General features: G+C 36.5%; 1 protein-coding gene across 4 annotated transcripts in view; it reads right to left on the bottom strand.

The window, feature by feature from the left end:
- The window catches only part of atp8a1 (ATPase phospholipid transporting 8A1), a 147,812-nt gene that overhangs the window by 117,841 nt on the left and 2,912 nt on the right, over positions 1–27,059 (bottom strand). For all 4 annotated transcript variants that reach the window (XM_067388623.1, XM_067388643.1, XM_067388613.1 and 1 more), the window contains exon 2: positions 1,517–1,631. In XM_067388623.1, the coding sequence (XP_067244724.1) occupies positions 1,517–1,631 (115 nt within the window). The remainder of the gene's footprint in view (positions 1–1,516; positions 1,632–27,059) is intronic.

The following is a 27,059-nucleotide window of genomic DNA, read 5'->3' as shown; positions in this document are numbered from 1 at the left end:
TAATTGATCAGTACAGACAGTGTTAAAGGGAAAGCATCCAAATTTACCTGCTGTCAATATTAATGCTAATCAAAGCAACAAAAAGAGAAAATCTCTCACTGCTTGCTTTTGTAACTTTAATATGAATAAATGTATTTACAATTTAATTTACACAGAAAAGACTATGCATTGTTGCATTTGATTACTTTATACATTTTATGTAGTATTTCTAGTGCTTTAAGTTTTTCAGGTAGGTCTATTTCGTCTGTGTCTTTGTTCTATTGTAGTTTGTTTCCTTTGTTCTTTCTTTATCATCGTTTACTTGTCTTCAGTAAGCTTGAGAATTTTTAGGCTAATTTTAATTTTTTTAATGATATTAAAAATGGTGATAATTATGAAATTTCAATGGTATGAAAAATTTTGAAAAAATTATAAAACCTTATTTAAAGCAAAAATTCATATACCATGATATATATCGTTATTGTGATATAAAATTACTCATATTGTGATATAAGTTTTTGGTCATATCGCCCACCCCTACTGCAGTATCATTCAAAAAATCTGGGTTCAGTAAGATTTTCTTAATATTTTTGAAAGAAGTCTCTTACGCTCATCAAGGTTGCATTTATTTGAAAAAAAAAAATAAAAATACAGTAAAGACAGTAAAATACAGTAAAGTAACTGTTTTCTATTTGAATATATTTTAAAACGCAAGTTACTCCTGTGATGGCAAAGCTGAATTTTCAGCATCATTACTCCAGTCTTCAGTGTCACATGATCCTTTAGAAATCATTCTAATATGCTGATTTGGTGGCTCAAGAAACATTTGTTGCTTTCACCAATTTTGAAAATAGCTGTGCTGCTTAATATTTCTGTGGAAATCATGATGATTTTTTTCTTTGATGAATAGAAAGTTCAAAAGAACAGCCTTTTGAAACATTATAAATGCAAGAACAGTTTGTAACAAATGTCTTTACTGTCATTTAAAAAAAAACAAAACAATTTAATAGATCCTTGCTGAATAAAAAAATATTAATTTCATGAAAATGAACACTACAAATAGCTTCTAGGTAAAACAACAAATTTAAATACACACCCATATTTTAAAGACTACATTTTCAGTAGTAAAATAAGTAATAAAATACGTTTTTGGAATCAATCCACCACCTAGAAATTTTAAAGGATTAGTTGACCCAAAAATGAAACTTCTGTCATTAATTATTTTATTCATTATTCTCGTCACTTCATAAAATTAAGAATAAACCACTGCAGTCACTTGGACTATTTTAACAATGTCTTTAGTACCTTTCTTTACCTTGAAAGTACTGATTATATTGCGGTCTATGGATGAGTCATTTACCTCTAAGATTTCAAAAATCAAAAATATCTTATTTTCTGTTCTGAAGATTAACGAAGGTGTGGAACGACATGAGGGTGAGTAATTAAACTACAGAAATTTCATTTTTTGGTGAACTAGCTCTTTAACTCTGTGCAACTCTTTTTGAGATGAGAGTGAAAGGTGTGAGTGTGGCTTTACCTGACACGATTACAGCAGAACTTGGTAAACTGGGGCTGATTGATAAATATTAGCCTGGAATCTTCCTGGTCTGCTAGAGAAGTCTTCTCTGAAGTGTCTTCTGTCTTTTCATAACCTGAGACAAAGAAAAGAGGAAAAGACAGAGGAATAAATTATTTAGCTATAATGAAATATCAGCAATGGCTATTTATAATATGAAAGCTTAGATCTCCCAGCCAGTGAAAACAAATTACCTTTAACAAGATTACATTAAAGATTATGTCTTTACCAAGTGTCAGACTCAGAGAAGCTTAAGACTTGACCTATAACCTCTAGCTGAAGCTTTTCTGCAGCATGATGTGATTCTTATAGAGTAGCATTATCCTAGCTGTTGACAGACAGTCATAAGAAAAAAAAATCCTATTAAAGAAAAAAAAAAGCAATACAATAATTACAAAAAAATAAAATAAAAAAAAAATAATAATAATAATATATCTATCTCATGGTCCCTAGAAGCACTCAATTTAGATTGCAGGTAGATTAAGTCAATATAAGGGCTGGTGACAGCCAGTGGAAAAAGAAATGTGAGATATTACAGGCACACTGAGCCCAAGGGAACAGATGAATGAAAGAAGGGCAGCTCAAACTGAATCACAGGCAGACACACACACACACACACACACACACACACACACACACACACACACACACACACACACACACACACACACACACACACACACACACACACACACACACACACACAGTAATACTGGCTCAGTCTATTATAAGCCACACTTTAACTGGCTTAAGATACAGTTTGTGGTTAATTTGTAGCACGAAAAAATAATACTTTTGTGGTATGCATCTATACAACTAACAAACATAGAACTTTACAAGAAAGTCAATAATCTGTAAAAATACTAAAGACAGTATTTTTCATTTATGGGTGAACTGTTCCTGTGCAAAAACAGTCAAAGGAAAAGAAACACGACAAACACACCCTTATACTCTTTGTTTTATGAGAACAATTTGAACAAGGTGTCAGTACATTGTGTTAAACAATCATTATCTTCAATGGAGGGTGTGTAAAGTCTAAACATGACTCTGTCAGTCACTAGTCACTCTGTCACTCTGACTACATACACTCCATTTATGATAATGTCATAAAAAAAAAAAGTTTTACAAAGAGTTAGTTCACCTAAAAATGAAAATTCTGTCATTAATTACTCACTCTCATGTTGTTCCTAACCCATAAGACTTTTGTTCATCTTCGGAATGCAAATGAATATCTTTTGATAAAATCTGAGAACTTTTCTGTCCTTCCATAGACAGCCTACGCAACATATGAAAAAGTTAATAAAGAGGTTGTAAAACTAATCCATATGAATTTAGTGGTTTGGTCCAAATTTTCTGAAAAACTTGATCGCTTTATATGATGAACAGATTTAATTTAGGCTTTTATTCACATATAATTGATTTAACTGATTGACACGTGAGGACAAACTTCTTGCGGAAGCTCAAACATTCTGCGTAACATATGAGAATGAACCTAATTGGTTCTCGCATGTCAAGCGAAAACACTTGAGCTTATGTTTACCATGACTGATGTGTGAGTTGATGAATGTTTATATGTGAATAAAAGGCTAAATTAAATCTGTTCATCATATAAAGCGATTGTGTTTCTTCAGAAAATTTGGACTAAATTTATATGGACTAGTTTTACGATCTCTTTATGAACTTTTTGGGGCGTCAAAGTTTCAGTTGCGTAGCTGTCTATGGAGGAACAGAAAGCGCTCAGAATTCAAAAAGATCTTAATTTGTGTTCTGAAGATGAACGAAAGTCTTGCGTGTTTGGAATGACATGAAGGTGAGTAATTAATGGCAGAATTTTCATTTTTGGGTGAACTGTCCCTTTAAGAGTATTAACAATATACTCCCATAAAGCAGTTCTCTTCAAAGAGCTATTTTAACTGTTCTATGTATATGACACGACACAGCTGAAGCTGTAAGACTGAAAGCTTCACATACTGAACATTTCTGTGGCATAATAAAAGAGGTCACAGCTACAAGCTTGAACATATTTGAAGGAGTGTGTTTTTATGTGTGTAAGAGAGGGAACAAAAAATTGAAAGACAAAGCTAGACGTAGACACTAAAGAGGTTAAAATGTGTATGCTGCAAGTGACAGCCTAAAGACACTGAGGAAGTGAGACCTGTAAGCTGTATGTGTCAGTGTGGGTGGGTTTATATAGCTACAGCTACTTTGGAGAGGAAACTATGTCAGAGGTTAGCAACATTTGACAAAACATCCTCATGTCCCCAAAAGCAAAGTCCAAATTATTTTAATGAAGTAAATAACATTATTCTAGCAAAGCTTTGCTACTAGCTTTGCCACAAAATGTTGTATTTTAGGAAGTAGGAAGTACACTATTCTCTACTGTTTTGGGGAATAGAAGATAAATGTCCAATAGAAAGTGAAAATGCTGTGCAACGCGACAGACACATGATGTGAGTAGCAGCACAGATCAGCAGCCGGAGTCAGATGTTATTTATCATGTGACGAGGGTGAGGCGACTGACAAGACAATGGCGGAAGATTTGGTTTCAAAGCGAAATGTAAAAGTGCCTATTTGGCTTTGTTGTTGTGTTTTTCATTAAGAATGAACCCACCATTCAACAGTTGCCACACCTGAATTGCCACTAATTTGAAAGCGAAAGTAAAATGCGCACAGCTGTACGGGCATTCATAAGCATTTTAAAAAGCAAGGTGACTAAACTCAAACAATGCTGTTTTGGAGCCCTTGAATGTGGCTTGACAGGTCACGATTTACGCGGCAGCATAGAGCGCATGTGAACTGATCATCTCTTCCTCTTTACTACTAGTTATAGCATAAAATAAACATGAACGAACAACTTTCTGAAATGCATCATGCCTCATGTAATCGATCGATCAGTGTTTCAACTGCAGAAAGACGTCAATAAAACAGTTTGTAAACAGTGTCACAATTACCTAATTCAATGTCCATAGCTCGTTAGCTACATGGCTAGCTAGAAAAAAATACTCTAAAGAGGAGCATTTTAAAAAAATATATATGCACTTACACTATATTATACATAGGGCTGGGTATTGACAAAATTCAAATTTCTATTTTGATTCACAAGCTTTAGATTCTATCCGATCTTGATTCAATTTAATTGATTTATTTGGATATCAGGTACGGTACATGTTACTTAAGGAAAAAAAAATCTTTCAACTAATGTAAAACTATACAGGGAATTCTGTCAGTTGGTATATTACTAAAATATTAAAGGTTAAAATTAACATTTGATTTGTACACAAAGATTTGCTTCTATCGAACAGTTTTATTTGAGTTATTTTTATATATAAAAATAAATAGCCTTGCAATTAAATTTGTTAGACTAATTTTAGTTTAACCTTTAATATTAATAAGAATAAGATCCAGTTCGACTTCATCTCATACCACACAATGCCCTTCTCAGTGAAACGACTCTCCATGTGTAAACACAACAGTCCCATTCATGACAGTGCTCAATAAATAATTAATAATTGCGCTGATAAATAATGCAGATGGCACACAGTAAATTGGCTACACTCATCTTAGGATCGCTGTTTTAACACAACAGTGGGAAGCAATTTGAGAATGGGAGCAAAAAAAGATTAAGCACATTCAAACTGGAGCCCCTAACAGAAAGGATGTATACCAAGTGAAGTACCACCCTTCACTTTTGACCTCTTGACCTCAATTAAAATACAAATACATCCATGATGGTTCACTGTCTCAGTCAAGCTGTATTACAGCACAGCAACTGTCCTAATTCTGACACAGGCGAGTCATTGAGGTTTAGAAACTCTGTTGATCAACCTAAATGCATTTCACAGGCCTGTGGACAGAGAACATCATGAATGCACTGTTTGTTTTTCAACAGTTGTAGGTGTGACATGCTGAGCACATGTTCATCATCTGGAAACAATTTAATGAATTTAGGGAGTTAGCCTCAATTCCCTTTATAGGCAAAACATTGCTCTGTTTGTTAGAGCATCCTGTCACAGCAACATTGGCTTAACCCGTGGTGTGAGTTTGGGGCAGGAGTCACAGAACTATCAGTTTGTCTGACTAATGGAAGACGGCAAGTGTACAGGAAACATGTTTAAAAACAGTTGTTTTTGCCATTTCATGTTGCTGACACTTGTGGTGCAGAAAATACTTCATATTTATGCATAACACACTGCCAAAATCTAAGAAGCCATCTACTGGTTTCAAAGATGTGATATATTGTCTTTTCTAAACACAAGGTTTAGATATTGTGTGCAACCATCAGCAGTGGTGGGTTGCAGCCGATGGTGTTACAGGAAGTAAGCCACACATAAAAAGAGACATGACAAAACAAAATAAACAAGCTTTTTAGAAAAAAAGTACCCAACAAAACTGTCATGGCGGTTTCAATTCTCCACTAGTTAGCTCAGTGGCTCACAAAGTGGGGGGCGATGGGAGCTGCAGGGGGGGTGTGGGAGATCCTAAAAAAAATAAAATAAAATCAAATTTTCAAGGGCATTTAAGTGCGTGAACAGCGGTTGGCACTCTACCCTTATAAAGCGGCATCAAACGCCAATTACACTGAATCGTTATTCTTTAGATTATTGACTTGTTACTGTCTGAACAAGCCCAACATAGAAGTTGCTCACCATAGAAAAGCACCGCTTTAGCGGACGGAATCACAAGCTTCTATTGTGAATGATGCGTGCTCCGATGCGGAATGCATTCCGGTGAGAAGACGTAACTTACAAGAAGCTGAGCTTGTGAGGCATTGTCAAAAATTGTTATAGATTGGCGCTGTTATATATTGTTCATCCAAGGCATCACTGAAATATTTTTTGTTTAAATTAAATTCTGATCTATTATTTTCTCTTACTGTTATATTTTTCAATGATTCAATGACATTACAAAGTGAAATTAATGCAGGTGTTTTTGAAATTGAGAATCATGATTTTTTTTTGTGATGTGTGATATTCCTTAATGTTTTAATTGTATTATTATTATCCTCATCATTACTTGACATTCTACTGTACAACAGTAAAATATTTCTGTTATAATTTCTTCAAGTTAAACCAAACTTTTATTTTGGTGGGTTGTTGTGAAGATCTTCAAACTTCTGTGTTTATATATGACAATAGTTTATTAAATGGTAAAACTTTCGTGAAGTGAATTTCATGCATTCTATCTTTACTATTTCATATTGCGTTATGATTCATTGTACAGCAATGCTTTTGATTTATCCATCCAGAATTGGCCAAACACTGTGACCTTCAGTATTACACAGAAAATTTTTCCATTTTTATGACTGGATTCCACAATTCTGTCTGTTTTTCAGATTACAGAAATCATGGGGCTCTTTACATTAACTGCCTTTTAAAGAGAGCTCTTCATGGTCATGGAATATATAGCGCTAAATATTTCACATATTAAAAAATATAAACACAGCAGTTAATACTTTAGTACCATTCTAAACTGCTGAAAGCCATTTTCTAGTTTTATTATTGCGAGCTATTTGTACTGAACTAGTATTAATCAGATGACTATGACCTAAAGATTCACTGAAAAACTAATTTTAGGGGATCCATGCATCAAAGTTTGAAAATAACTGGAATCGCTACTTAAATGAAAGTCAAACTGCTTTATTTATTTAATTTATTTGATTACTTTAAATATAAACTGCTAGTAGTGTTAAGTAAGCTACAGCTTCCCCAACCTTAATATTGCATCCCTGTCAATAAGCTATAAATTTGGGTCACTTTGTCCGAGCTCCAAACTGAAAACGTCAGCAATTGATTAGATCATGGCGCCACCCTCATGGCTGCACAGTCAATAGGGGCAGCAGACGACACGGAAATAAAGAACAACCACAATAAACCACAACTGTGTCATGCAGACTAAGAGACATTCTTTTGGGGGTTACTGCACACATTTACCCTATTTATTAAAGACATACAAGACTAAAACATTCATCCACATGCTTTTGCGCATCTGTTGTTGTTCCGTGTTGTGAGTCAACTGATACGTTCATGACCACATTCACTCTATTCTGTCATCTATCCAGCTGTAACGATGAATAAAACACATAGTAAGAGAGCGAGAGGAAAAAAAAACGATATGAATCATTAATCTGAAAGCTATGATTCACAATATACATAATGACGTGCTGAGCACAGCAGTTGAGGGGGGAGACTGTAGTGATCAAGGCCAAGGGTTTTCAATTAAGCACAAGTACTTAAGGGATTATAAACACGATTTAAAAAAAAAAAAAATAAAAAAAACTGTTTGCTCTTTAGGGCTGAAAGAGTCCGGTTCAAACAGGAGGGATTTCCCTGCTGAGATGGAGGGTGCTTTCTGTAGGCGTAGAACAGTGGGCAGTGGGGCGGAAAGGATGGAGAGCTGAGGAGATACATGACATACAGCGGCAGAGAGGAAAACGTGAAAAGAGGAATTCCGGATGGCATGGACACACGTGGGCTATGAGTCAGCGGTCTAACGGGTGACCAGAGGCTTTGATCTCAATGCTCTCTCACATTTGGAGGTTGATGTTTCAAAGTGCAAAGAAAGTAAGGAGGGAGGCAATGTGAGAGGACGCTCATTTTGGTTAAATTGATGACTAGAGGGCTAGTCCACAGCTACGGAGTCCTGCACTTGACATATGTTAAAAAAAAAAATACAAAAAAATAGATAATGTTCTCACAACTTAATTCATGGCCACATTTTATTAATTGATTTCCTTGTTTTAGACAAACAGTGGCCAATTTGCAATTCATTCCCTACTTTTAATGGAGATCAATGAAAATGAAAACGAACCAAAAAGTTGTCCGAATTGGTTCATAATTCGTAACCAGAATATCTTGTATTTTTCTCCCTGTATGTCATGTGCAAGGGCTCCGCACACAACAAATTACCATGTTTTTTGATGAATTGCTTAAAAAGACCCAAACTCTTCAAACACTTTGATGAATCCTCAATCCTGTCCTGACTGAACCCTTAAATCTGTCAGAGCGGATTCTGATTCAAAATCGGACTCTAATCAATCCACAAGACACCATATGCCATCATTACAAATCACAAAATTAAAAAATGTTGTTTTTTGTTTTTGTTTTTTTAATGAAGCTGAAATAATACTGACATATTTGCCGCCAATATACTCAAGCACCTAGAAAGTGACTCTAATTCTCATATTACACAAAAGCAACATCCAGTTATCACAGTGGTACAGTTCAATAAAGAAAGGGCTGTCCTGCATCTTGAATAACAAATCTGAAAACGGAAATTTGATAAGAAGCTTTCAGAGGCTTGTTGCCTGCAAGCTTGTGTGGTCAAGAACCAAGTGACAACACACTGGAAAAAGGATTAAAAGGAAGCGCATCTGCTTACGTTGATATCCCAGCACAACTCAGAGTGTCAAAGGTTCTTCAGAGCCAAAGATTGACTGAGTATTTAAAGCTCTGTTGAGAGTTAGGTCTTGACAGCACTAGCCAGCGTTGCCAAAAATTACAGGCATCAAAAAAATCTTGTTTACATTAATTGAAATAAAGCTGAAATAACATATAAATCCGTAAAATACCTAAAATATTAAGATGACAAAAACTAAATTAAAAATAAATTAAAGCTTAATAGAAATCATGGGGGGAAAAAAGAAAATTGCAAAAAATTAAAAATAAAATGAAAACTGAAAATATTAAAATCTAACTCAAAATATTAATAAATACTATAATAGTACAGAAATGATACTAAAGCAACACTAGCACACACAATGTAATCCCTCAGTGGGACTAAACATGACCGAGAGGAAGCTTCATGTTAAAACAGGAAAGGGCTGGTGAGGTGGCCGGGTAATTAAAACCACAACAAGCAAAAACAGTCACGAGAAGCTTTAAGAGGATCCCAGCATGGAAATAGCCCAGTTGTTATGTAGCAGGACCCTTTCTTTCACCCCCTCGCCAACTTATTCCTGGACTGGAATATCTTTTCTATCATTTCTCTAACAAGCTAAAAGACATTATGAAAGTACCCCCAAATTACCCTATCAAAATTCATGTAATTATGCCATTTCACTGCTTGTAATTCTCACTTCCTGTGACACTATATTTTTGCCCTCTCTCAGCTATAGATGAAGGTTACTAAAAATAGTCCTCCTTACCTCCTCCCTCAATGTTTTGATCAACAAGCCACCACGCGATGCACGTCCAGCCATCCCGGGCGAGTTATGCAACAGCCCACCCAATGACAGCACAAGATGAGAGGCTTATTGGATTCCCCGAGGCTCAGGAGGAACTTTCCAATAGCACAGGCTTATATAGGTAGCCCAGCTGGAGCCAGAACTTCATCTGGCGTGATACCGGTGCTAATCCCGCTAGTGCTCTAGAGGTGCTGGTTATATGAGGCATGACTGGCCGCTAAACTGCAGCAGATGCTAGCTCCAACAGTGCTAATGTAATCCAACCGTGGGAATGAAACGGGACCAAATGATACACACTGTTGCTATTTAGGCTACTAATGGACACCATGACAACAATAGCAGCAAACATTAAAATGGCTTGTATAAATTTCATAGGCATTTTTAACAGGTGTCCTCTGAATCTGCATGTGAGCGTTAAGGGCTTCCCCTGTTGTACCGGCTATTCTTGTTAAGTGTTATAAATAAGCTTCGGGGTGCTGCAGGGGCGTGAATTAGGTCCAGTCATTTTAGTAAAACTGTATACCTCAATCACCACCCTTGTCTGCGTAGACAGTAAACTGATAGCTCATATAGAGCAAAGGGAATGTATAAGTTGGAAACGTTGGCCATCTCTTGGCTTGGGCAGAGCAGCCGGGGTCAAGACCCAACCTGAACACGAGCAGAGACAGCTGGCCCAGCAAATACGACAGCAGGAACCGGAGGTGAGACGAAGGGCACAACAACGGCATGCTGGGGGCAAGTGCCCTTCTGTCCTGAAAATAAATAATGACCCAACTACAAAAAACAACAAAAAACAAAAATAACAACAAAAAGACACTAAAAGGAGCACTTATAGTTTTGGGGAAGCTACTTTGCTACTGTAGCTTTAAAGTAGTTAAAATGCAATGACTTGAAAAATTTCTACAGGATTAAGAAATAGCACATAGATTAATTAATTAATTAGGTGTAACCAACTTAAATTAAAATGATCATAATTTATAAGATTATATCAAATATATGGCACAAAAGCTATTAGGATCATCATCAAATTTAAACATTTACTGAATTAAAATAAATTTTCACTACACAGAACAAAACATGATAAATTTATACATTTTGTCCTTAAAAAATAAATAAATAAATAAATTATAAAATAACATACCTAAGCAATGTTTCAAAATTTCAAACATTGCTGACACAATTATAATTACATGCCGGTTCAGTCAGGGTTTTATACATTGAATCATCTGGCTACTCTATACAAGCAGAAAATGTGTATAATTTTGCCTAGTATACATACCATTTCTTGCAGGAATGAAGTATGATGGCATGCTATTTTAACCATTCAGATTTCATTTAATTAATTTTAATTTGATGGACAACAAGGGTTTTTTAAACAGAGGATCAGGGTGATTTGACGAAGGATTCTTCAACATCTTTGCATGGAAATTAGTGGTCGACCGAGATTGTTTTTTTTGTTTGTTTGTTTTTTTTTTGTTTTTTTGATGGTCGATATCTTAGAGAGCAGGGTGTTTGATGGCTGATATGAATCACTTCAGAATATCTGACAGCCGTCAAAATAAAAGTCCCTCTTCCAACAGATTGGCCAAACAGAAAAACTTTTTTTATTTAAATTCCAAAGATCGGTCGAAATATCAGCACTGGCGATATGTCGGCCGACTACTACTGGAAATCCAACAACATAGTAAGTCTGCAGATTAAGAGGGCTTCCCATCTGATCCAATGCACTACCACATTAAGGACAAAATCTTGTATAATTAATGACTGCAGTAGGAGCTGGGAGAAAGGAGGGTCATAAGCTCAGAGTGAGGAGACAGTGACTGATGCAGTGACTCTGTATTTCACACCCCTACTGAAGAACAAACTGGAGAATGGAGTAAAGGACAGTAATGTCATGGAGACACCACTAAAATGAATCTAAACATGCCCAAACTCAGTGTTACTGTTATTATGAGAACCAGAAAGCCCTCCTCTTGATCAAAAAAAATGGAGAATGCTGTGACTTCAATTGAGCAAGAAGTGCGATCTTGAATTTCCACACATGTTGAGGAAGCTACTTTGAATATATTTGGCTATAGGCTCTTTGGTCCAAACGACAGGCTCAGAGCAAATACACAGGCCTTTATCTAAATATAAGAGGGCATTATTCTAGAGAGCATCAGCTCACTTGGCTGTAAAGCTGCTGGCGCAGTCATATTGCTTAAGTATTACAATACCAAACAAAAAGACTGGCAGGTTTGAAAAAAAAAAAAAAAAAACGACTGCAATTTTCTATGTGTGTATTATTAATACTGCACAGTAATCATAACGAAGCAGAATCAAAATATTTTTGTTGAAACCCTTATACAGTTCCAGGAGGAGATTCCTGATATATCTTGCATTTCACAGTGCAGAGAGAGTGTCTTTCATTGTATTCTGCTCCTTCCATTTCACATCTTTCCCTCTAGAGACAGTGACGCTCGGGCTCAGTGTCTGACACACATTTCTCAACGTGATCTTCCCGTAGTATTCCCTCGTCGGTGCACTGCCTCCCTCTGCACTAATTTCATTAACTGCAGGCTAGTCACGCCTCGGCTACACAGACGCCAACAAACAGTCAGCCAGACAGACAGAAGAACAAGCTTCAGATCAGTCTCCTGATACTTCTTACTCTTCCTGTTTTAGCCATTTCTCCTTGTTTTACTGAATTTCCTTGCTTTCCATGTCACCCTCTCCCACTCACAAGAGCTGCATTTTGACCTTGATATTCTCTATGTATATATATTTTTAGTCTGTTTTTCTATTTCCTTTCCATTAATAGTAATTATTACTGCTAAAGATTTCTCTCAATATTTTTCAGCATTTTGACAATATTCAATTTATGCACCCGATGTACATAACTATCATTAACATACTAATGTACTAGCTCTAAAATGAATTTATATAAATAAAAATATATAAATATATTAGACCACCACCAGCTTTGTTGTTTTATAAATGTTTTAATAACCACCCATATTTATTTTTCTATAACTTTATTAAGATACAAACATAATACAGGAAATATGTTTTAAAAAAATAATAATTATAATAAATAAAATCAGAACAAAATTGCTTCTTTAAGCAAAAATCAGTATTGAGTATGACCTCTTGGACTTCTTCCAGTCTCTCAAAGAAGAAACTCTGAGAAAGTGTTCTTGGCCTTCCAGTCCTTTTCCATTCCATTTAGGTTCAAGAGAGTCAGGTTCCTGCTATTGCTCAAGCATAAGGGCAGGTCACAAAATATTTGCCACTTTCTCCTATAGAAGCTGTTTTTCAGATTTCCCCCCCCTGTTTTTTTAATACTGCATAATACACACACACACACACACTGGGATTTCCAGGAATGTCTGGATGATAATGCAAAAAAGTTGAATCTGTTTTATTCATTTAGAACTAACAAACTCAAATACCATTTTTAGTATAAAAACATTTGATAACCACGCTGATACACTCAAACTCATGAGTTTCACCATATGAAAATGAAACGAATATTCTTTAAGAAAATTAACATCCAAATAAAAATTTAATTTAATACTGTCACAAATATTTGCAATGTTGCACATCACCAACAAAATCACTGTGAATATTATCATATATACTCGATATATCATCCAGCCCTACATTAGCCAAAAGTTCTGCTTTAGAGGTCACAGCCTATGGTTGCCATGAATATAACCAAAGGGACGAGGGAATGAGAACAGGTGTGCCGACTGAGAGTCACCTCTCTCTGAAAGAAAGGAAGGAGAAACAACAGGAGAAAGAGAGCGAGAGCGATGACAAACTGTGAAAGACAAAGAGAGCAATAGCAAGTGAAAAAGGAAGCCTATGGGGAGGAAAAGAAAGAGTGGGAAAGAGAGTGAGTTAAAAGAGAGAACGAGAGGGAAGTGTCACCAGAGGGGAAGCCTCTGGGGGCAGGATCAATGGTAGCAGGAGCTGTAATGAGGTTGGAGGGAGGCCAGATTTCAGGATTATTGCTTGTGTCAGCCAACAGACAGGCAGCCAGAACAATGGCACTGGGGTCACACAATCCAGAGGGGTGCCCGCTGGAGGAAGAGGGGCACAGAGGCCCTTTTCTTGACTTGGCACCCTCTGATATGGCCTGAAAGACTATTTGTGCGTGTTAGAGACTGGCCGAATGCAGTGGGAAAGAAAGATAGCAAAAGGGAGACAAAATGTGTGTCATTCTTCCTTTGGCACACAGAGACATTTCCCTTCCGAAAAAAAGATTAAGAAAACATGTTGATAGCATCACTTCCCGACGGCAATGCCTTATTGTGACATTCTGTCATGAATGACTTCAAAACTCTTCTATTTAGATATTGGCACATGTTTGCCACATGACAACATTACATTTGTTTTTGATACATGGATGAACATATAAAAAGTGAATATCTTTTCCTATAAGACAAAGTTCACCCATAAATGACAGTTCAGCCTGAAAATCAGCTGTTATTGAGTATATTGCGCTGAAATTTTGCCACCATTTTATTTTATTTTTATTATTAATTCTTTACATGGAATACAAAGGGGGTTTGCTGAATGCCCTGGTCTTTACCATACAATCAAAGTGAATTGAGACAGGTCTGTCTAGCCTTGAAAATAGACAAATTTAAAAGTAGTCCATCTGACCTGAATAATGATCTTGAATGCACAATATTTTTACCATACTGATTATTGTCTAATACTACAGTTGACATTGTATGTATGAATTATGTATGCTCATTTCCCCCATTTTTACATTTAGGTTACCATTGCTGTCATCTAATGCTCACTTAAACTCATGAACTGCATTGTTTTATCGTTTTATAATATTTCCTGGGGTGCACTAATAATGTTAGTATGCTTTTTACATCAAAATTGTCAATTTAGAAATAAAAGCCATTTTTCCTACTCTGATTTTAGCCCTCTTATTTAAATGCTCTGATTTAAGGGGCGTCTCTGCTGTGAGACTTCAGTGTAAACGCCCACTGCTGCGATTGGTTGACATCTTTTCGTTTGAAATAGCTAAGTATGTATATGTACTCTCTCGAAAATTTTTTGCAGATTTTTACTATTACAGCCCTCAACTTCGAGGTTACCTAATCGTGAAAAACGTAGCATTACATTTAGATCTATGGCATTATATTTAGATTGTGGCATGAAAGGTCGCAGCGATGAACATTGCAACTCAATGCATTGCAACTCAATTTCTGCACACTAACAGTGCAACAATGTAACTGATGTAAGTGATTCGTTGAATAAAATGGGAGTTTTGGTCATTGATAAACTTGTGCTGTTTTCGTTGGTGAAATAAAAAAAAACAAAAAAAACAATATTAACAATACTGTGTCTTAAATGTAACTCACACTGAAGTTAAATTAACATTGCATTTGTGCTGATTTGGGAAAAACGGCACTCTTGCTCGTGTGATATTGTAATACAACTACATCTTATAATATGATATATTGACAAAAACTCATCGGGGCAAAAATGCATGTGTGTCTTGAATTTTGAGGGCAAATAACTGAATTCATAGCTACATCACGCTGAATAAGAGTATAGAAAATGCGGTACTTATTAAAATAATCACCCTTTATTTAAATATATGTACACAGAAAATCGCTGTTAACAGGTTAATATAACATTTCCCATTCCATGACTAGTAAAATAATCGCAATTTACTCTCAGTAAAATGGCGTAATCCACAGGGTGATGGACAGGGAGGTGGGTAAAAGGGTTGGTGGTGTTGCCACCCTACGCACTGAGTGTAGCTAGGCAAATTCTACAGATTGGGCTGTCTAAGGAGCTGTTTTCTTGGAAGCCGAAAAACTCCCATACTGTCGAACTTAGTTTACTTTTTTCGCGTGTGGACAGAGCCTCTCACTCTCCCGTTCGGACGACATTCTTCTCAGAACAGAGTACCTCAGGGATGACGCAGTTTTGTAGGCAAAACCCGGAAGTGAGTTAGCATTTTCCGGTTCCAACGCCGTAAAGTCTATGGGTTGTTTTAATGGGTTTTTGCTAAATCGCCTGAAATAAGGTGTGTGGTTAACAAAGCCTCTAAATACTTTCACATTTTGATCTATGACATAAAACACCCCAGTTATAACCCGCTTGTGATTTTTTTAAACCTTTACTGTGTCTTAAAAACGGCGGTTGCTAACAAATTGCTAAAAGGGACTACTTCCTTTGGCGGGGACTTAAACACAGAGCTTATTTTCCGCGATTTTCCAAAAGTCTATGGGAAAAACGCATAGGCTTTAAACAGAGGCAACCCGTGCGCTGCTAACTTCCGGTTTGGCCTACAAAAACACGTCATCCCCGAGGTACTCTATAGCTGCGCGCGCTGCCTCTTGTTCTTGTTTGACAGATGTCAGCTTTAAGGTGCAATACTGCCACCTGAGAGGTCAACTAGGTACTGGCACTGGAGTATTTACATGTCATGATATCATAAGCGTCCTATTCATTTTAAATATTGTGTTATCGCCAATACCGGTATATTTTCACACCCTAAATTAACACGATATCGATATTTCATGCTTTGAATATCACGATTATCATCAATACCGGTATATTGCGACACCCCTAACTGACACACAGACAAAGAACATCTGACTGAACATGAATCATTACATATCAGATCAGGCATTTGAATTAACACAGTTACTTACATGTTGTTGCATTATTGTCGAGTCTATATCATAAAATTATGTTTGCAAAGCCTGCACCGAAATTCAACTGATTTAACAAAGAATCAACAGTGAAATGTACCAAATACAAATAAATAAAGCTCAACTGAGACAATCACATTGTTAAAAATAAATAACCATATTCATAGCATTAGGATCCTTTGAAAGGTAATGTTATTTTTATCCTGTATTGCTCTTCTCTCCTCGTCACTAACATGCCGTTAGGTGGGGCTAAAATTGCAATGATGAAGTAGATGTTGATTTCTTCTGCGGAGGCAGCGTTTCATCTATCCATGTCATAGACAAGCGCATTCCGGGACGAGTTGCTCTCTTGGCGAAGCTTTTATTCGACTAACAAGGAAGGATATTCTTATAGTACAATGACCTCTTATATATCAAAAGCTCAAGGAAAAGCTGATTCCTCAATACATATGGCACATGTGCTGACCACAATCAACCTCAAATACCATTTAGACAAAACAGACAATAAAATTGATTAACAGTAAGTCTTTCCATACATACAAAATGCATCTTCCATAATTGCTTCGGGCCTCTCTTCTGATCTTGCAGCTTTGACTCTTGTTTGTGCGTATCTGTTTAAAGGGGGTTTGACTTTCGAAGGATTACAGAGGCGTTGCTGTCAACACCAGTGATATTAAATGGATGCAGTGGCATTATGACAGAAGCAACAGAGAATGCCATTACCATACATGACCTGTGTGGCGCTCTAATCACTCAAGGCGTAAAAAAAAAAGACATATCCTGGCAGGCCGGGGAGCTGACAGGGGGGGGGCGATGCGACATCTGTTGAAATGAATGACACAAGGCCATGTCTGATCCAGCACATGAACACACCAACACGACAGAGAAACAGAGAGAGAGGGGAAAACAGCAAATCCATGGCTTAATGTTGGTAGTTCAATGCAAGCCGGCATGTATTGATTGAGTCCTCAAGGGGTGATGGGCTAAAATCGCTGCTTTCTATCACTGGTTTCTCAGAGGCTTTTATAACAGGCTGTGAAATTGGGCTACTAGATCACAAATACACCCAGATCACATGCAATGAAGGGTTTTTTTTCCAGTAAAGAACTACAATGCCTATGATTACTGTAATCTGAAATCCCAGACCTCTATGATTCAATTCAATTTCCCATTTAGGGTGGTTTCACACTTGCTTCGATTTCTTGGTCTGAACCAGAGTCCACCCTTTTTAAGCAAATCTCATTTACATCATCCAAACGAACCCAGGTGTGCACCAAAACTGCTAGGTTCAAAGCACCCTTATTTGTTTAGCGCTTTTCACAATATTGTTTCAAAGCAGCTTTACAGAAAATGCATGTGTCTACAATACATTACAATTTCGAATGATCTGTTATCAGATCCAAGTAATGTCCATATTTCTGAAATATATAGTTTTAGTATATAGTGTATAGTATAGTAGTAAGTAGTGATGCTCCGATTGATCGGCCACCGATCATGATCGGCCGATATTGGCTAAAAATAGCTTGATCGGTGAACCCCAAAAGCGCCGATCAAAAAAGCAGATCATGTGACGTAAATTACTCGCGCAACTTTTTCACACGAGCATGCAGGGCGCACAGGTACACAACAGCAGAGCGGAGCTTGTCAGTGGCAACATGAGTTCTCCCATCTGGAAGTTTTTCAAAGTGTCCGATAAAGACGTAAAGTTAGCCGTTTGCAATGTATGTCGAGATGAAATCCCTCAAGGTGGAAGCAAGCAACGTCATTTTAACACCACTAACATGATTAGGCATCTTAGAACACGCCATACAACTGAATATGCAGAGTATGAGAAACTAAACCAGCCGAAGCCAACAACATCCCCGATTCCCCATCCCTCAACCAGCCGACTGTGAGTGATGCATTTAAACGACGTGATAATAACAGAAAAAAAACTTGGCATAGTTTTGTCCTTTGTGGCAGTAGCCAGTTTTGGTGTAACAATTTTTACATATAGCTGCCAATTATTAAATGTTTAGGTTTTTCAAGATCTTGACTCTAGTCTATTTCTACAGTTTTTTTTCTCAATACAGTTAATTTAGAGTTAGTTTCATTTCTACAAATGGTGCAAACTCTGCTAGATTATAGATAAAAGATTCCCATTCCCCTGCCATTCTGTGATCGGCAATCGGCAGATCATGATCTTGGTGATCGGTAATCGGCCCCCAAAAATGCTGATCGGAGCATCTCTAGTAGTAAGATAATACAAAGCAGTGTTAGCTAACATATTGTATTAATTTTAGGCAGAAACAATGAGCTCATTGAAGAAATTATTAACATTCTGAACATGTTCTGAACGTAATGGTTACAATTTATAGAAATTTAGCATTAATGCATGTTGATTCAGATTTTGCGTCATCTGAAGTCCACGATGACTGGCTTATTTATACAAAGTCTGGTTTTTCAGTACTTAGAAAAAACAATTAAATCTATGGTCACATTCACAGCAGCAGAATACGGCTGTCAGTCCTGTATTTAGCTCCACACAGCTACGTTCACACACAGTTTAGTTATTTGCAAAACCACGGTGCACTGCACAAACACATCTTTACCGCATGTTGTGGGTTTTCATGCGTGGTTTCGGTAACTTACAGCGACAGAGATACAGGGGTTTTAGATCCAGTCACTGTTCACCACCTTAGCAGCCAGTTTCTTCTTTTTCTTAAAATATTGAATCAAATTCAATACTAGATTCCCATTTAATTTATATTTTCATTCATACAATTTTAGTTCTAAAAAACTATCAAATACGCATTTTAAAGCCACTTCAATGAGGCATCATACTGGACAAAAAGTGCACGATGAGGAACAAGCTATATTGGTTCTAATTCAAGTTTCTAATTTCCTTCTTTCTTAAAAACATTCTTTGAATGATTTGCAATACATTTAAAAGAATTTAAATTTTGACCAAGCCTTTCATCAAAAATTCTCTGAAATACTTATCTGACATAGTGCTTTGCAGAAAAACAAGGAAATTTAGCACACTACAAAGTTATGATGGCGGCAATCTCATTTCAATGCAAAATACAGGTGCCACTATCAAAATTACAACAGTTGACAATGTACCAATATTTATAGCTTTAAATAAGAGACATGTTTAATCTTAAAAGTTTGGGTTCAGCAAGATTATTTTTGTTGTTTTACAAACAGTGTACAGAGTTTCAGTCATTTAATGCTCCATTTATTTGTTATGGCTTTTACTCCAGTCTTCAGTGCTAGAAATCATTCTAATATACTGATTTGCTGCTCAAAACACATTTCTTACACATTTTCTAACCAGTTTCAGCTTTAAATTATGGTGGAAACCATGATACATTTTTCAGGATTCTTTGATGAATAGAAAGTTAGCTTATTTCAAATTCTTCTTTAATTTAATTCTTGCTGAATAAAAGCAAAGTTGTAAAAAAATAAAACAAGATCTCGTACGGACCCAAACCTTTGCACTTTAGCGTATATTATCTACCAAACATATATTGTTGATTTTGACTGTGTGAATTTGGTTGTAGAATGTAGTTGACACTTCCTTAAATAACTCATTCTGGTAAGCAAAGCACCAAGAAGAGGAGTGAAAAAAGCACCACATTGAAACGCTGTACATTTCACCAGAATAGTAAGAAAGAGACATAAGCTGCTACAGCTCCATCAGCCATTTGGTTAGCAGGAGCAGGCTGAAGCACGCCAGGTAATAATGTTGGGATGCCCCTGGAAAAGTGACCTGGCTTAAAGTTAATCTGAGTAAAGGACACTAAGATGCTCAGGACTGCTTAATTAGTTAAAGAGACAGTAATTTGTTTTCCCAAGAAAGAGGGATGGTGTAATGAGGACATATGAGCGACATTTGGTCCTGCCATGTGCATTGGTAACAAATCTGTCTTGATGTATTCTTCTCAATACGTGCGGATGAATAGGTTAAAAAGTCATGTGTACGGATGGGTGACAAAGTGCATGTGTGTGCGCAATGTGCTTGCTTCCAACATTAAAGGGGTGGTTCACAGCGATTAGTCATATATTCGGCTACAGTAAAGCTTTAACCAGGATAAAACCGTATATTGAAAGATAACATACAGCAGTAACATTTACAAGTGACAGCATACCTAAACACTTTGACACTAATACAAACAGAAATAAACGTCCTTTTAAAAAACATTTTCGCAGAGGTTCTGCTAGACACTTTTCATCATTACTGCTATTTGGGTCTGATTTGGGCTCAATTTGATAATATAGACGCGATTATTTACATTTCTACCAAAGCACATGTAATAATGAATGATAAGGGGTGTGGCGTTTCCGGACGCTTCAGCGAATCAAAATACACTGGGACAGCTAACCAATCTGAGCACATTGTGTATTTTAGAGGGAGTGGTTTTTATAGAAGCAGGAAGTTAATCTGGCTGTTCAAATGACAATGGAAACAGCGGTGTAGAATAAAGGTAAAATATATATAAAAAATACAGCGTTTTTTTTTTTTTTAAACAAAAGCATTAAGACATGTTAAACTGCGCCCCATAAACACAATCAAGCCTAGAAAAAAAAGTGAACCACCCCTTTAATAAATCCATATGACGGATTTAAATAAGGCATCTCCCACCATCTGCATCATTCATCTAGACTTGATTAATATTTAATAGCACAAACTATATAATATGTATTCATGAAGCCACATCCTCGTCTTGAAAGAATTTAACTGCTCCATGAACAGAGCAGATAATATGACTACATCAGATAGTAACTGCTGATTATGAGCATCCACAGCTGAATTAACTAGGGTCCAGCAGAAATGAAGAACCAACTTCAATATCCATCCTAGCCCAGCGAGAGCAAGATGACTGAATAATGATTAAGACCCAGAATCCCTCTCCCCGCTCACTCTGTTCCCTTGAGGCTGAGCTGAAACTAACTAGGACTGTCTGAGGGAAGGGAGGAGGGGCGGGAAAATGAAGGATTAACATGGTGATCAGTAAAGAGAGAGGAAGAGACACAAGGCTGGACGGATTCATGAATGATGAAGCATATTTCATGCACCATGTGTACAATCCATTCATAAAAAAAAAAATAACACAATAGAGATCAATATTCTGAACACACACACACACAATTACTTGTTTTTTTTGAACACCCAAAATGTGAACAAAATCAGCACTACTATGGCTGTCACTAACGATTATTTTGTAATCGATTAATCGGTCGATTATTTTTGACGACTAATCGCGTAATCGGATATTTTTAAATATAGGCAAACGATAGCCTTTAAAAAATTCTTAAAATACATATATAATAAGAATGAGGCAATAATATTTGGTTCAAATAAAGTTTAAAAAGCAAGTAATCATATGGTTTTATAGAACACTGTTTATATTATGTATATGTATTTTAAGTAGGGTTGGGCGATGTCCCCTAAATTGGCAGTTGACGATGTTTACAGCAAAACATCGTGATGGACGATGATATCGTCGGAGGTGTGTGTGTGTGGGGGGGGGCATTTTAATTTTTCGTTATTATATAATTATTATTCTTTATTTTACTTTATTACTTTATTTATCCCTTTGACGCATACGATCACACCGGTGTAATTAGAACGTTCAGTGCAGTGCATCACATGATCAATTGCCAAATTCAAATGTGCGTGTGCGCTTTGGCTGGCGCTAAACCAGAGATGGACGCACGCAGCACATTTCATATATCACAAATATGCAGTGTTTTCAACCACAGTATGTTTATTTTAGGTTTCGGATGTTTAAATACATATACGATGTTGTGAATCCAACAGAACCTGCAGCACAAACTAACATGGCGACGCCCATAATGTGTATAGCTCAACTAACGCAATCATTATAAAGTTGTTTAAACAGCAAAACACATCCACTTTCACATATTTGACAATCGGAATATCAGATATTTCATGTTATAGTTAACAAATTAGTGAATATTTTGAATAAAAAAGGAAAACTGAAATAAAAGCAAATCATCTGTCATACAGCGCTGCGGTGTGTGACATGACAAGCAATGACGCGTCACCATGAAAACAATAAAGTGATAAGTTCTAAATAACGGTCGCCTTGAAAAACTCACGCTGGGGGGTCAGCCAGAATATTTTAAACTTACGTGTGAAAGGGTTATTTTATTTCCCAAACTAATGACTCATCCGGGCTTTCCAATAGGTTGCACGTGAGAGGAATAAAAGGGGCGGAGCGGGGCAGGGGCGTCTCTCCATCGTGATGTCGGTCAGCTATCACGATGGACGATGATATTGTCCATCGGCACAACCCTAATTTTAACAATTAACTTATGTAGGCATTATGTATTATAAAAAATGCCTGCAGACATTTGTTATACATAATGTACATAAGAGCATAGTGATTTGTTTTTTGGGGGGGTTTTTTTGCTTTTCACACTTGTTTAATATTGGCCAAAGAACATTTAATACTTTCACTTAATGTTTAAAATTTGACCACTTCTTTACGGTAGAAATGCTACACTGTAATTTCTTGAACAAGAATATGTGGCCAAATCGACATCAAAACAGGCAAACTCAGAGCCAGGGTTTAAACTTTTATTTTGAAATCACGATGAACAGTTTGCATATTTAGAAACGTACTGATGTTGGCGTAAGACTATAAAATGATTTACCTTACAAATCTGATGAAATGCTGCACATTGTGTTACCTCATGAATGTTATAAGCAACCCAAACTCACAGCATATGCAGAGATGGAGTTAATAAAGCGCATATAAATTAAACCTGCAGGGCATACAGTATATTTATTCAATTAAATCGCAGCCTTTGTGAATTCACAATAGCATTATGCTATAGTATGGTTTTTAAATGGCTTTAATACAACCTGCAGCCTTAGAAAATGGTCCAATAATGCGTTTCATGGATTCTCGTCCATGGAATACGACACTTTCGGTATTTTGCCGGTTACTCGACACGGGTAAATTGCAATTGGGGATTTTTTTAAAATAGAGTACTCAAAATTTAATTGAGGAATCATGACAGCCCTAATCACTACTTAACAAATGGCCAAACATTAATCTTAGTGAGCCATAATCAGGAAAACAAGGAATCGGTGCCAGCAGAACTACGCTGAAAGCTCTGCAGATTTGCATGTTTATTAAATATTTAATCTAATTTATGTTTTAAGATGCCAGTAAGTGAGTTTAGCATATTTAAATTCATCCCACAGAATTTCCAACAAAATCAGCACAGGAAAATGCAAAATAAAGAAATATAAGAAAAAAAAAATTAAAAAAACATTTTTTTCCCATACAGTGAAAGTCAATGGGGTCCAAAACAACAAACACTTTCATTGTATAGATAATATGTACTACCATATACATACACTATTGTGGGAGAACTATCCCTTCAAGTATTGAATGCATGTTTCTTCTAGAAAGTCACTGTCTATATTATTTAGAAAGACTAACTGCACATAACTTGATCATTTCAAGTTGATCAAGATCAAGTTGCAAACACTTTAACTGGTGAGAAACAAAAAGCAAGATTTTCCTAATTAAGCTAATGACAAAACACGGTAGGCGGTAGTGGTTAACACAAATTGATTGGCAAAGTGCGTAGGTCTAATTGTGACTTCAACATCTCCATTACGTCACTGTTCATCACACAGCACCAACACATCTATAGCCAGCAAAAACTTAACACTGCATCCTCCGTAATGATTTGCATGGCCATTAAGCCATTACATTTAAGACAACAAACCAATAAAGTCAGTGATCACAGTATATGGCTATTTCAAATACAGTGACATACACTGCTTTCATTACTTTCAGTGCAAATTGTCAATACGCTGTGGCTATTTCAGGCCTCTTGAAGAAGGGATCAATCATTAGAGGTACTGACAGATCTGACACATCTATCTTCAAATGTGTCAGGGTAAAAATAGCAAGCCAGCGGCATTGTGAAACGCGCTGTCTGCAGGGCAAAGATGTGACTGTCTGAGACCAACTCTACAGCCCATTATCTGCACAAATTATGAACACAGCCTAAAGAGGCATACACACACAGACAGAAGTATACAGGGTAATGAAAGGAATTTAGTTTTGTCCTTCCTTCTTAGACTTGCTTCACACTGATATTCCTGCTTTAAAGTGTTAGTTCACTCAAAAATGTTTAATGTTTAAAGGTGCCATCAAACGTTTTACAAGATGTAATATAAGTCTAAGGTGTCCCCTGAATGTGTCTGTGAAGTTTCAGCTCAAAATACCCCATAGATTTTTTATTTTTTTTATTTTTTTAACTGCCTATTTTGGGGCATAATTAGAAATGCGCCGATTCAGGCTGCCGTCCCTTTAATTGCTCGCGCTCTCCACCCCCTCCCGAGCTCTCGACTCTATCATTGCATAAACAAAGTTCACACAGCTAATATAACCCTCAAAATGGATCTTTACAAAGTGTTCGTCATGCATGCTGCATATGTGAGTATAGTATTTATTTGGATGTCTACATTTGATTCTGAATGAGTTTGAGGCTATGCTCTGTGGCTAACGGCTAATGCTACACTGTTGGAGAGATTTATAAAGAATGAAGTTGTGTTTATGAATTATACAGACTGCAAGTGTTTAATAATGAAAAAAAGATGGCTCTTATCTCCGTGAATACAGTAAGAAACAATGGTAACTTTAACCAAATTTAACAGTACATTAACAACATGCTAACGAAACATTTAGAAAGACAATTTACAAATATCACTAAAAATATCATGTTATGTCAGCTATTATTGCTCCATCTGCCATTTTTCGCTATTGTCCTTGCTTGCTTACCTAGTCTGATGATTCAGCTGTGCACAGATCCAGACCTTAATACTGGCTGCCCCTGTCTAATGGCTTGAACATGAGCTGGCATATGCAAATATTGGGGGCGTACATATTAATGATCCCGAATGTTACGCAACAGTCGGTGTTATGTTGAGATTCGCCTGTTCTTCTGAGGTCTTTTAAACAAATGAGATTTATATAAAAAGGAGGAAACAATGGAGTTTGAGACTCACTGTATGTCATTTCCATGTACTGAAAACTTCTTATTTTTAATTCTAGGGCACCTTTAAGGTCAAGAAAGGTACTAAAGACATTGTTAAAATAATCTATGTGACTGCAAAGAATCCACTGTAATGTTATGAAGCGACAAGATTACTTTTTGTGTACAAAAACAAACCTTTATTCAATAATATCTTCTCTTCTGTCATTCTCGTATGCTGTTTACGTTCAACACTTCCAGGTTCGACATCAGAATGGCGGCTCAGTATTGGCCGACGCTGTTTAGCATTGCGTGTGATGCTGATGCAGAAGCCAGTTATAGCTTTTGGATTTCATCAAAAATATCTTAATTTGTGTTCCAAAGATGAACGAAGGTTTTACGGGTGTGGAACAACATTTGGTTGAGTAATTAATGTCAGAATTTAAATTTTTGTGTGAACTAACCCTTTAAGTATAAATACAATTACAAACCATAGATGGGTTGCACATGAATTCCTCATGTTTGTCCCAAAAAAGAAAACTGTAGAATCTCAAGCAAATGTCCAATATTAAAAGGTGAAATGTGAAGTTTATTCCATATGAAAATGAGAGATACATGTTATTGGTACCATATACATCATTGTTTAGATTTTTTTTTTTTTTTTTTTTACATTTTTAATTTACACTACATTTTAGCGCTGGGCAATATATCGAATGCTTTTGTCACGTGCATTTTGTCAGTAAAGCCGATTCCCTGATTACTGCTAAATCGCCGTCACCTGCTTTCAAATGGAGCTGCATTTAATACACAGAGCCGTAGTTCACCGTCAAACCATGCAATATTGCGTTCATTATCGAAAGTGATACATCTGCGATATGAACACGATATTGCGTGGCTTATCAGTGAACTACGGCTCCGTCTATTAAATGCCGCTCCATTTGAAAGCAGGTGATGGCGATTTAGCGGTAATCAGGGAACCGGCTTTACTGACGAAATGCGCGTGACAAAAGCATTCGATATATCGCCCAGCCCTACTACATTTACAATCTTCTAACAATCAAGGTATTCTTTAAAAATCACTGAAAAGCAATACTGTTAAATGTAGGAAATCTCAAAATAATCATCCATGTTTCACACTATACATGTTAATTTTGTGATGCCTAAATCCAGTTGTAGCATTTAAAGCAGAACTAAGTAACTTTTTTACCTTCATAAATAGTTTTCTAAGTCCTTAAGATGGTTAATTGACTTGCAGTGATGTGTTTGAGGTGAGCACTAACCCCCTCTGGCACGTCTACGCCAAAAACAGCACTTGCAAGTTGCGCTGCGCCGACCCAACACAATCTCGCCTCATGTTCACGTTCACGTGAGAGAGACATTTTTTTTTACGGTAATTCAAAAACGATGTATATATTATGACTTTATTAGACAATTTACCCACCTCCATCGAGATTTCTTGTACTGTATTTGCAAAACTACTGTGCTGATGAGCGTTGTAGTCATTGTAGTCCAGAGCTGAGCTTAGAGTATTTACGACGGTGTGATTCACTGAAGGAACATGTAGGGGGAGCTTCGCAAATCTTACTGATTTCCGCTTTAAAACTATTGATTTTTAATTTATTCAGACAAAATAGTGCAAAGT

The sequence above is a fragment of the Chanodichthys erythropterus genome, chromosome 1 (genome assembly GCF_024489055.1).
Source record: "Chanodichthys erythropterus isolate Z2021 chromosome 1, ASM2448905v1, whole genome shotgun sequence".
NCBI lineage: Eukaryota > Metazoa > Chordata > Actinopteri > Cypriniformes > Xenocyprididae > Chanodichthys > Chanodichthys erythropterus.
This window is presented reverse-complemented; position numbering and strand designations above follow the sequence as displayed.